Consider the following 13,326-nt stretch of genomic DNA (forward strand, 5'->3'; position numbering starts at 1 on the left):
TGTCTTTTTTTTTTTTTTTTTTTTTGGCAGCTGGCAGTATTCCGTTCTGTGGATGTAAATACTCTGTCCTCTACAGATCATCTTTTTCTATTGTAATGAATAAAAAAAAACAAAAAACTTTTGTATATATGTCATCTTATACATACATGGATATAACTATAGGAAATTTCCAGAATTAAAATCAAAGAGTCAAGAGATAAATATGCTTGTGATTTTGATATTGTCAAATTGTGCTTCGTAGGGATTACGCTAGTTTGCATTTCTTTGCGTGTTTCCCCACAGCCTCACCATTATTTTTTATTTGGAAAATGTACTGTATTTCAAAAGCAAATTCCATTCTAATGATGTTGGCTTTATTAGAGTATGTATTCCCTGGGCCCAAACCAAGTCTCTGTTTAACATATTAATTTGAAGTCAGTGTAGGTAACTATTATTTATTAACACGAAAAGCAGGAATGGTACAGATGCCCACATTGCCAGATAATGCAATGGTAATTTAATTCAGCTTTGGAATAGATTGTGGCTTTTCCCCGCATTTAATTTCCTTAACTAATGAGGTCTGCATTAGAAAAACATTAAATTAAACTTACATTTCAACACATACTGGCTATTGGTGGCTGAAGGAGGCCAAGAATTAGAAGGAGGTCAGTGTAGAATTCAAAACGTTTCTACTTTACCTCTCGGGTTGCCAATCTATTTTATTTGGTTCTTTTTGATACCTGTGTTTTTAAAAAACAATTGTTAAAGGTGCTCAGATAACTTGTGTGATAAAAATAGACCCATAGTTGCTGATAAAATGAAAGACCCAATACAAGTATAATAATATTTCATTATTTATTTTCAACCCAAGATGTGTGAACCCCTGAGGGAAACGATATTATTTTAAGAAGCACTAATTAGTCAATTAAGATACATTTTAATGAAATAAGTTTTAACATACTAAAAACTGCACCTCACCATGTATCACTGAGTAGAGAAGACCTGTGTAAATGATTGAATGATTGATGGTGTAGTTGTGTTGGTGCTGGTGTGAGTCTCTGAGGGGTTGAGCTGTACAGAGGTGTCTGATGTAGCCTTTCTGTCTCCTTGCAGCATCTTCCTCAAAGAGCTGGAGAAGTACGAGCAGCTGCCTGAGGATGTGGGACACTGCTTTGTTACCTGGGTAACCAACTGAATCCTTCTCCCTCTGTTCCACGCCTTCCAGGAGTGCCAGTGGCACGATAGATGCCATCCATCCGGTGCCAAACCTGAGGATTGGTTTCACTGCCAATCAACATCAGGCTCAGGGCAGTGGAGGCTGGCCGTGAGTGGACTAGAGAGAAGCAGTCCATCCCCAAGGAACAGAGTCCTCCTTGGGAAAAGTCCTTAAATGTCATGATGTCCAAGCTCCATTTTAAGCTGTCTAAGAACTTTCTAAAATTCTGAGATCAGGAGAGTGGAACAAGACCACCCATCCTTGGCAAAGGAACTACACCAGCTACATCCATGAGTTCTTTTTACAGGATGTGGATAAGAGAATTAGAACTTCAGGAAACTACCTAACTATTGATTGTATTTTCTTCCTTAATTGAGAAGGACAGACTCATTGGGTATCCATTCTAATTCTGTCCTACAAGATGAGTGTCTAGCCATCCTCTTCCTTGGTGTCATTGTCATGGACCAAGTAAATGAACTGAATCTACCAGGCTCTAATTATATAAATTGAAACATCAATCTCCGTTAACATCTCCACTCTACATTCTGAGCTCAGAATATCTCCGGAAAAGTCCACTTAGGATCCTAAATGAAACTCAACATGGAAATCCTTCCTTAGCATCAGGACTTATAATATTTAATATTTATCTAATTATAACTTCTAATGTCTTCATGATTCAGAGGGTTTATGGCATCAACAGCCCTATGGAGTAGACAGGGCTATGATTATGTTTTAGATTTTAAAGATGGGTACATGTCAGACAAAATAGGAGGTCGACTACTCCACCAACGCATAATAAATAATATCACAGCTCATCCCACAATTTAAGACCTGACTCCCAGACAAGCGATCTTTTAATGAGATCCTGATGCTTGCTTCCTGGCGTACTTTCATTTCTTCAGAAAGTCTCAGACTTCCATCTTATTTTGTTTCAATACATTTTATACCTCTAAATCCATGAGCACATGCACAGTTCACATTAATGCTAATAAAAAAATTTGTGACCCCTTGCAAAGTCATGGTAGAGAAAAGCAAGATTTGACCATTAAGTAAAGGGATTTTATTTATTTGGCATTTTGTTTCATACAAAATCAACCATCAGTATGATGTCTCATCGTCTCTTAGGGATGGTGAATACCTCCTAGGTGATATAACCAAACCAAATCCCTTGCCGTCGAGTTGATTCCGACTCATAGCGACCCTATAGGACAGAATACAACTGCCTCATAGGGCTTCCAAGGCTGTAATCTTGACAGAAGCAGACTGCCCCATCTTTCTCCCACAGAGTGGCTGGTGGGTTCAAACAGCTGACACATCATCCTTAAAATTGGTTTCAGAAAATCTTTGGCAATTGCATGAAATAGGCACCTTTTGCCAAGAATAATCCCAAGGTGACTTTCTTAAGTCTCATAATGTTAATGTATGTGTGTACTGGAGGAGTAAAGGGTAGGAAATGTTGTTTATGATGTATTGAAAGGCAGTGGTTAAGACCACAGAGACTGAAGTCAGATTGCCCGGGCTCTACCGCTTTCTAGCTGTGGGAATTTAAAGTCACTTCACCAGTCTGTGCTATGGGTTCCTCATCTGAGAATGGTGACAGTAATAGAACTCACCACATAGGGTTCTTGTGGGGATCCAATGAGTATATGTAAATACACGTAGGCACTTAGAACAGGGCTGGCGTAAGTGAAAGCTGTTCTGATGAGCACATACCTAGACCCTCTCAGAGGACATCCCGAATGCTCTGTAGGCAGCATTTCACCAGTGGGAGACACTTGATGACCAAATCGCACACACCTTACCCAGCGGGAGGTGTGTGTAGCACTAACTCAGAAGGTCAGGAGAGAAATAAGAAATGAGTTTTCACCTAGCCATAAGGTTCTTGACTTGGAATAATGACCTGGATTGGAATCATTGTTCAGACTCTGTCCTAAGGGGTTACTTGCTTTTCTTTTCCTCCCATCATCACTGCTGGGAAGTTGGGGGATGGTAGAATAGTCAGTCCCTTGGCATGCCCTCTAAACTACCCTCAGTGGAGACATTTGGAGAACAAGTACATCTCCCTCTGAGATCACGCTTCATTTTCATTCTTTGCGTTTTCTCTTTGGGGAGCACAATTAAAGGTGATTCAAAAGAGGGAACAATCCCTAAATAAATTCTGTCCCACTTCGGAATACATTATATGGGAGTTGCTTTTTCTAATTCTTTCTAGCACAGGCTGGTATTAAAATAAACTCACTTTTTGCCAATCTTTCTCCTCCTGCCAATAGGGGAAAATCCCGTTGCCATCAAGTTCATTTTTCACATATATTGACCCTATAGGACAGAGTAGAACTGCCCCATAGGGTTTCCAAGGAGTGGCTGGTGGACTCGAACTGCTGACCTTTTGATTAGCAGCTGAGCTCTTAATCAGGCCAATAGGGAAAAAGCGTCCCAAAGTACGTGAAGTGAGAGTGGGTCGGATGAGCAGGGGATATTTGCCACAGATAATCCAGGCACCAATATCTGAGGGTTTAACTGCACAGCCCTTGCTTGGCTCTTAGGTACAGTGGACAGAAGGGAGCAGCTAATGGATGCTTATCTATTATTGTCTTTGTTCTTTTTAGGCAGACAAATTTCAGATGTATGTCACCTACTGTAAAAACAAGCCTGATTCCAACCAGCTGATCCTGGAGCATGCAGGCACCTTCTTTGATGTAAGCTGTGTTCTCCCATTCTTGAGCAGTTAATGAATGATAGAAATGCTTCCCTCCTTCAGGATGATGAACGTTTAGCTATCCTTTGTTCCTCATTTTTCTTTCCTGGCCACTGAAAACCTGTTTCTCATGGATAAAGTATGGCGGAAAACAAACAATATTTACGCCCCCTGCTTTACCCTAGCCCATCTCAAGTGCTATGATTTTAGATAAGGCAAATAGTCTCCATGCTTCAACACCAAACCTAGCTAGCCATACATCTCATATGTAGAGAGACCGTTATGATGCAGCTGCTGATTAAGATATTCCACTTCTACCTCATATACAGCTCCCTCAGGTGTAGTCATTCTCAGGTGGTCCTCCCCAGACCAGGAGTATCAGCATCGCCTGAGAACTCGTTAGAAATGCAGGCTCTCAGACCTCACTTCAGATCTGTTGAACCAGAGCCTCAGATCCGGGGCGGGCGGGGAGGGGAGAACCCAACAATCTAAGTTGGAACAAGCCTTCCAGGTGACTCTGGTTCACACTCAAGTTTGAGAACCACTACTTTAATGAAATCTTTTCAACCTTGGCTGCACATGGAATCACCTGAGAAACTTTGGAAAATACAGATTCCTAGGTCCCACCCCTGAGATTCCAGTGTGATTGGTCTGGGTATTGGAATTTTTAAACATTCCCCTGGTGGATGTACTGTGTAGCCAAGGTTGAGCGCATCTCCGGTAATGGGAGCCAAAAGAAGAGTGAATACTGACGTACCTCCACAGATCCTTGAGCTTTGAACGAGGACACAATCCTGTTGGTGAATGGTGGTAATCTGTTTAATGCTGGTGGTTTCTAAAGAGTGGTCTATTGGCTATGAAGTGGTCATAATCAAATAGGTCACTTGATGCAAAGTACGGTCAAGAGACACAGAAGAAATGAGGAGAAAAGACTATAAAAGTGAAGGCTGCTCTGGTAGTTCTATCAGGAATGACAGAAACTTGAAATTCAGAACTCTTTAAATGTAGGGGTTCTTGTCTGTCTCTCAGGCTGTCTTTCTGCTTAGCTGCCCTCCTTCTTTTCATAAACACGTGAATGTCCCTATGCCTCAACACCAAACCATCAAGATAGTGTGATGGGCCCCATAGGGAACCCAAAGACATGTGAACGTGGTTCCCATAAACCATCTCTGAGTGTCTTTCTAGCCTGACATTACCATAATAGAAATGATTCTACATGCATTTTGTTGCTCAGCTGAGGAATAGCATTTGAAAGGGAGAAAACCAGAATGAGGAAAAAAATACATGATTTTTAAAAGAGTGGAACATTAGATTGGCCCTGTGTGTTCCAAACTGGAATTTCTGGGGTAATATAGAACCCAAGAAAAAGCCTTCTCTAATTTTTTTTTTTAATGTGTTATCACAATTTATTGGATATCGTGTTAGATGCTCCATACCACCATTATCTTTTATTGATAATGTATTTCCCTTATGATGTTACTGGTTGATTGTTTAGCTGCAGTATCCAGAAGGGCCTTCTTGAGGTTTTAAATACACCGTGCCTTGTCTTCCACTTTGCCTTCCTCTGAACATGCACGTCCAGTGTTCACAGCATGCCCTAGACTCTTCCGCTTCCTGATCTTTGCTTACCTGTTCATCCTGCAGGGTGGATTGCCCCCCTACACACACGTGCACAACACAGTCACTATTCAAAATTCTGCCTGTCCTTCAAACGTCAAATGCTGCTTCCTGCATGAATCTTTCCCTTTTTCTGTGCATGCGTTGTACTTGTATCTGTGATAGCGTTTGTAACAATTTGCCTTTTGGCAGGTTAACAACTTCTCTATTACACAGTACCTCCCTCCACCTGGGAGCCTTTGAGGACTGGTGGTATGCCTGATTCATATTTATACACATCACAGTGCCGGGCACTACCTGTATTTTCATTTAGTTCTACGCTCCTCCCATTCCTGTTTCTAGCCAGTTTCTCGACTTTGGTAAGTCAGATACGCCCTCAGATTCTCCACCCTCTACATTAGGCCTGGTGAGCCTCTATATTGGTGGTAAGGTCAGTGGCAGCCAGAAAACCCGTCCAGTGGGCATTAATCGAGCTGGCTGTGGAGGTGGGGAAGGTGAGCAGTATACTCTCTTGATTGTTTCCAAAGCTTCCCAGAAAGCCTAATCTTTATAGCTTATTTCTATTCCATCAGGAGGGTTTTCCTAAGTTCTACACTTAGGAACCAACTTCTTTAGGCCTTCATTCTATGAAAGAAATAAATCCTTAATAAAGGCATACTCTTATTATCCATCATCATGAAGGTAGCACAGAAAATTTAATTCCTAGAAAAGCCCACACATTCACATGATCCGGAATATTCTACCCTAAGTGTGAGAGCAATAATGGCTGTGATGTCCTGTTGATTACTCAGCCTCCCCTAGCTACTGGGAGCAGCCCCTTCCTCACTTCTCCATATGCCGCCTCCCCAGAGCGGGGGGTCTTCCCAGAGGGAGGAGTGTCAAAGGTGCATTATTGGCTGTGCCCTCTTGCTAAAGCCTCCAAGTAAACTCACAAGGTTCATTTGCCCAAAGAGTCAAGCTGCCAACCATTTTGCCCATCACCCTTGAACAAGCCCTGCTTTAACTGTGCACCTCTGGAGAATAAGAGGCAAGTGAGTGAGAAAATCACTACTTTCTGGGGGAGTTGGGGGGAAGCAGAATAATTTTTTTTATTATTCCCTTTCCTTCACCCCACCTCCATAGCCCCATAGCAAGCCCTGTCTAGTCTAAAATGTTTCTTGTATTCTTCCCAACTCTTTGTTCTTCCTAATTTACCTGGAGTTTTTTTTTTTTATAACAACTTTATTGAGATATAGTTCACATACAATACAATTCACCCATCTACAGTATATAATTCAGTGGCTTTTAGTTTATTCACAGAGTTGCATGGCCATCGCTACAGTCAATTTTAGAATGTTTTCATCACCTCAGAATGCAACCCTGTACCCTTTAACTATTCACCTCCTGACCCCTCTTCTCCCCCAGCCCTAAGTAGCCACTAACCTATTTTCTGTATCTCTACATTTCACTATTCTGGACATTTCATAATAATAGAATCATATAACGTGGCTTCTTTCACTCAGCATAAGGTTTTCAAGATTCATCCAGTTTGTAGCATAGTCCTTTTTATGTACCTTATTCCTTTTTATGGCCAAGTAATATTACATTGTATGAATATACCGCATTTTGTTTGTTTACACAGCAATTAGCAATTGATGAGCATTTGGGTCGTTTCCACCTTTGACTGTTGTTAAGAACGCTGCTATAAGTGTTGTGTACAAGTCTTCGCATGGACATATGTTCTTATTTCTCTTGGTGTGTATCTAAGAATGGAATTGCTGCATTATATGGTTACTTTATGTTTATACACCTGAACTTTTGCAATAACCTCCTAACTGGTCTGTTTCTCCATTCCCTCATCTTCAATCTCCTATGTTGCTATTAGGCCTGTAGAACTCTTTCTGAAACATTGCTTTCACTGTGCGTTTCTTCTAATTAAGATCTATAATACTTTGCCATTGAGAAACTCACCATCAAATCCTAACTCCATTTTTTGTGTTCAGTCCCATCAGTGATCTAACTACATCTTGTTTATCTAACTGTATTTTTCACTTCTTCTGGAATCCAGGTGTGTGTCCTCTGTACCACTCAGGCATGGTCCTCATTATCCTCCAAACATACAATGATTAACTTCAACGTTTGTGTTTTGTTTTTAATGTTCTCCCTTTAGAGAGTCCCTTTCCTCTAACTTTCCACTTCGTTAATCTCTACTAAACCATCTCTGGCCACTCCTGGTCCCAGTGGTCTCTTTCTCTGTAGCAACCCTCGTCATCTTTTGTTGTTCTCTGTTCTATGTGTCAGTATTCTCGGCCAGCTAACCTGTAAGCTTCTTGAGGGCAGGAACTAAAACACATCCTTCTCTGACCTTAATACACCTGGTTCTTGGGAAGTGGGAGATCATTTTGGAGGGAGTACAGACAGTGGGTTAAAAGGAGAGCCTGGAGGCGCAAAAACCAAACGAAGCCCGTGATCCTAGCCCAGGCATGAGTGATGAGGGTAGTATGGTGGAAATGGAAAGGGAAGATTTGTCACCGGTGATAACAGAGGAGAAGCAATTGTAAACGGCTCCATGGTTTTCAGCTCAAGAGATCCGAAGAATAAGGGAGATGCTGTTGATTAGAAAAAAAAAGTTATACAAAATAAAGCAATGATTCTGAATTGGGATGTGTTCAATTTGAAGAGAAGAAGGATGGCAAAAGAGATTATATTCATATGCTATTTTGACCACAGTGCAGGAGAAGACTGAGGAATCATCAGAATAGAACCTGGAGCCTCATTTTCCACCTTCCTTTGTATTCCTCTTTAACTTCATCTCTTTTTCTTTCATGTCTATATCTTCACCTCTCCTTTACCCTCCTCTGTTATTCATCTCATTGCTCTCTTTTTCTCTTTTATCCTTCTCCATTTCTGCTTTATTTTTATTTGTTTCACGAATCTGCTTTCTTGCCCTAAAGTTTCTCCCCTTTCATCACCTCTCCCATTTTCTCTATAAATACATTTTGGTCTCTCTTGCTTCCGTTTCTACTCCCATCTCCCCATCAAAGAACATTTTGTCTAATTAGAGAAATTTTCTAATTTCTATAATTTTCTAACCTTTTTTCTTTTCTCTTCTAATCCCTGCCCACCTCCTCCCAGAACACACACATGCCCCTCTGTGTCTAATGGTATCTGTTTTCATCCCTGTAGGAGATACAACAGAGGCATGGTCTGGCCAACTCCATCTCTTCTTACCTAATTAAGCCTGTCCAGAGGATCACCAAGTACCAACTCCTCCTGAAGGTACCTTCCTCCTCCTCTTATCACCCTCCCACTGCCCTTCTCCCCAGGGCAAGGGAGTCTCAGCTTTGCCTCTAAGGATGGGAAATCATCCCCTAAAGACCTTTGCTCTACCTAGAGCAGAACCTCAGTAATGAGCCCATGCCAGGACTGCTGGTCCCAGACTACATGTCTCAATCCATGAAATTCCAGATGCTTATTTTAGGGAAGGAAAGATGAGAAAATGGGAGCAGGAATAAGTTGTGGGTATTTTCACACCTACCCACCACTGTACAACTTTTAGTGGTTACCACCTGGCTAGCACTAAGTACAGGTAAGTACAGGTTTTTCCTGTTGCTCCCTCCTCAAGCAGATTCCTCCTGCAAGCCCCTGCTTCTGATGGACTCAGGGGTCAGGGTCTTAAGATTTCACTTCCTAGGCTGCTAACCAAAAGGTCAGCAGTTTGAACCCACCAAGCACTCCATAGAAGTAAGACTTGGCAGTCTGCTTCCATAAAGATTTACAGTCTTGGAAACCCTAGGGGGCAGTTCTGCTCTGTCCTATGAGTCGGTATTGACTTGTTGGCAGTGGGTTTTAGTTTTCACGGCAAGTAGAGGCCGTAGCGCCCCCTACTATTGCCTTAATCTCTGTATCTGTGAAGACTACGAGGTTTTCTAAGGAATATAGTCAGAGTGCATATTGAAACACACTGGCACTCATATCTGTCAGATCCCATATGTTAGGGGTTCTTTGAGAACCAACCAAGATATTTGAATTTTCTCTCAAAACCTTTTTTTAAGACTCAAATAATCAAATTACGGAAAACATTGAGGAATCTGGGTTGGTTCTCCTCAGATAAAGATATACTGATATGAAAATATGGCATTTGTCCAGAAAGCCTGAGAAGTTGATATTGTAGGTGGCTGGATAGCCCATAACTATAGTAATTCTTAAGGTATAAAGGTTTCCCTCACCTCAGATATTTTGCTGATTGCTCCTCAAATGCAACGGAAAAATGAATAGTGGGAACATGTTTTAAGCAATGTCATTCCAGAGAAAAGCTGACTCATTTCAGCTCATCTCTAGAGATTCTGCAGAAGCTCACATATCCTAGCTTGACTAAACCTGAAAACCAGTCTAGCTGCAAATCTAGGGCTCCTGTCACGATGGAATGTGCCTACCGTTCCTGGCCCGTGACACGTCCCGGCTTAACACTTGTGGTTCTGGAGTAAGAGTGGGGTGGCAGCAGTGAGGAAGGTGTGGAGAACCTGTGCCACCACACCTCTTTCCTTCTCTGGATCGGGGTGGCCCGAACACCGTTGCTTCCCTTCAGCATCCTTCCTGTGAACCCTCTCCTTTCTCGTTTCCAAGAAGAGACTCCAGGCTTCTACTTTCAGGTCCTGGAATCCTTCAGTCCTGCAGAAATGACTTAGAGAATTACAGCTGGTCATGTTGCCCTTGGCCTTTATTAAGGATCGGTGTGAGAAATAGCACTGTATAGTAGATCTTGGCTGTTTCGGCAGAGCCACTTTTGAAGATCTCATCATCTTTGTTTTAAGTTTCTTATATAAAGACCTAGGAGTCCCTGAGTGGTGCAAATGATTAATTCGCTCTGCTGTTGACCAAGAGGTTGGCAGTTCGAGTCCACCCAGAGGCACCTGGAAAAGCCTGGCAATCTACTTCCAAAAAATCAGCCACTGAAAACTATGGAGCACAGTTCTACTTTGACACACATGGGGTCTCCATGAGTTGGAGTCAACCCGACAGCAACTGATTTTTATATAAAGACTCATGGAAGATCTCATAAAAGCTCAGAATGGGAGTTGGGAACTCTCTTCTGAAAAATTGTTGTGCTTCCTACCTTTAAAACCAGGAGAGCCCTTGACTACCAGAAAGTTAGCATAGAGCTTAGTGGTTACTTACAGTATTTGTCGTTAGCCCAGATTTCCCTGTGTCTAATTATCCTCTCCTCCCTATCCCACTTAATGCGTGACCCTTTGAAATTATTTTTCTTGTGCTAGTAGATTTTTTTAGATTTATTTTTCTGAGTTTTAAATTCAAGTATCTCAAAGCCTTTTTGGGAATTGGTAGGATTGTGAATTAAAAAAAAAAAAAAAGTACCAACTATCCTATCCACACTACCAGTGCTTTAAATCAATTAGGATGCAGTTCTAAGAGAAATATAGCTTTTCACCTCTGCCTTTCAGGCCCATAAGGCTGAGGTTCCCTGGTTTGATAATGTGACAAGGACAAGGGAGGAACGTGAAGAATGGAATAGACTACCCTGTGTTTTGCTTTAGGCAGATGTAGGGGTGGGCTCTGGGTCTTCATCCTGGAATTGGACATCAGGGGTAACTGTTCAGATAACGGAAAAGTGAAATAATAAAGCAGAGTGAATTTGATTGTGGGAAAGTTGTAAAATTTTTGAAAAAAGACTGAAGATAATTTGGACAGATTTTAAATGTGCCAGTAGGCAGCATACCTTCTGAGCAAAAGAAAAATGGTTTGCTGAGCTTTTACTATAGGTAAATAATATGGGATTTATTTTCTCATTAAAGTCAGTTTTAGTCCAAGTAAATTGATATTTAATTATCAGTATTCTCTGGGGTTCATCACTTTAGGTGTAGCAGGAAAGTGGTAACTATATGCCAGTTAGAGTTCAATAGTCTCTGTGTAAATCAGCTACAGCTGCCCTTGAGGAGTCTAAATTAAATGTGGAGCCTTCTCCTTATCAAGGATCTGAGGAGAATTTATAGGCTTTGCTGGTAGATAGGTGGGCTTACTAAATTGCTTTGGGGGATTCAACTAATTGGTGTTTTCTGTTGCCAGCTGAAGCGTATTTCTTGTTTCTGTCTTATGTTTCTGCCTCAGAAGCTCCCTTGGTGATGTATGGGAACAGATTGGGAGGGAAAATTAAGGGCAAGGGGACTCAGAACTTCAGGCTGGCAGAAGTAAATACAACTTTCTGAACAAGAATGGCTTAATACTGACTGGAACCACAGTAGAGCTTAGAACCAATGACTTCTGCCTCCCAAATGTGTGCACTGGGGACATCACCTCTTCTTTGGGCATTCACAGCTCCCTTTTTCATATGGGAATGTATCCAAAGTAACACAAAGAATTGGACTTTCGAATCAAACTCACAGATATCAAGTGTCAAGCTTTACCAGTAATTTCTAAGATGCAAATAATCCCAAGGAAGAGGCGAAAAGAGGGAGAAACGCGGGACTGCAAATGCCGCTCCAGGTCCTCTCTTGCAGCATCAGGGTGCGCTGTGGCCCAGATTGACATACAAGGTCTCTCAGTGATGTATGTGGTCATATCTCCCTCAAGAAAGCCATTTTGGCCATGAAACATATCCACTTTTTACTTAGCTGGTTGCATGGTTTATGTGACACTTTCCAGAGAGCCATGCCCCTAAAGGGACAGATTCCAGTTTTATTTACCATAAGAAGTCCTGTAGACAGGCCAGATATATCCTGCTAAAAGCATTCCATAGATAAGGACTCTTGCTAGCAAGTATCATTAGTTTATTTGCCAGGAGGTCTGTCATTAACATGTTTACAAGATGTGATCTGGTCAAATTCTTTCTTTCCTGGAAGTATACCCTTACCTACCTACCCGTATCCTGGCTGCCCCTGCAAGAAAAGGTTATGGATTGCAGACCTATTGCTTAACTGTTTCCTTCCCAGTGTCAAAGTGAGCAAGATGCAGCAACCCTGATGGAAAATGGAAAGTTAACATTCCTCTGTTTGGGCAAAAATAGTCCAGAAATTCTTCACAATTCTAACATAGTTGGAAATAATCTTTCCTCTATCAACCAGATACTGTGTATGTTTTATGGAGATGATGATGACCTAGTCTCCACTGAGGAAGTAAAAGAGAGAGAACATGCTCCCCAGCCCCCAGAAAGTCTCGGTATAGCAGAGGATATGGGGGAGACAGACTCGTTATGGTGGGTAGAATACTGAACTCGGATTCAGGTGACCTGGATTCAAGGCCCTGCATGGCCTATAAAGAGCTACATGACCTAGGGAAACTCAATTCACCTCTCTTAATCAGTTTCTTCATCTAACATTGAAAGGACTAGTCTAGAATCCCATCCATTGGCCCTAGGTTAGGAACTTCTGACCTGCGTGATCAAAAAATCTTTTATAACTCTGAAATGTTATAAACCTAAAATGTTTCTAGCCTCAAATTGCTCCCAGTATGATAAAAGTCAGCATTCAGACAGTATAAAACATAAAACCAAACCTGTTGCTAGCAAGTCAGTTCTGACTCATAGCAACCCTATAAGACAGAGTAGAACTGCCCCATAGGGTTTCCAGGGAGCGGCTAGTGGATTCGAACTGCTGACCTTTTGGTTAGCAGCGGAGCGCCTAACCACTGTGCCAGTGATAAGAGTGTTGTGCATTCTTTAGCATACCCTCCCTTTTCTGTCTATGATTCCACAATACTGTACCTCTTTTTGCATACCTTATCAAAGGTATTTCCCTCTCCAGGAAGGCAATCTAGTACCCTAGTTGCTGACTAAGTGCCAGCCATTTTGGTTGGGTTAGACTGAGTTCCTGGGAATACTCAGCAG

The 13,326-nt window shown here is 41.7% G+C and overlaps 1 protein-coding gene across 3 annotated transcripts in view; it reads left to right on the top strand.

Moving 5' to 3' along the window:
* KALRN (kalirin RhoGEF kinase) overlaps positions 1-13,326 on the top strand; it is a 769,081-nt gene that overhangs the window by 508,174 nt on the left and 247,581 nt on the right. For all 3 annotated transcript variants that reach the window (XM_064291948.1, XM_064291977.1, XM_064292015.1), the window contains exons 26-28: positions 1,093-1,162; positions 3,802-3,891; positions 8,673-8,765. In XM_064291948.1, coding sequence (XP_064148018.1) covers positions 1,093-1,162; positions 3,802-3,891; positions 8,673-8,765 — 253 coding nt within the window. The remainder of the gene's footprint in view (positions 1-1,092; positions 1,163-3,801; positions 3,892-8,672; positions 8,766-13,326) is intronic.

The sequence above is a fragment of the Loxodonta africana genome, chromosome 1 (genome assembly GCF_030014295.1).
Source record: "Loxodonta africana isolate mLoxAfr1 chromosome 1, mLoxAfr1.hap2, whole genome shotgun sequence".
Taxonomy (NCBI): domain Eukaryota; kingdom Metazoa; phylum Chordata; class Mammalia; order Proboscidea; family Elephantidae; genus Loxodonta; species Loxodonta africana.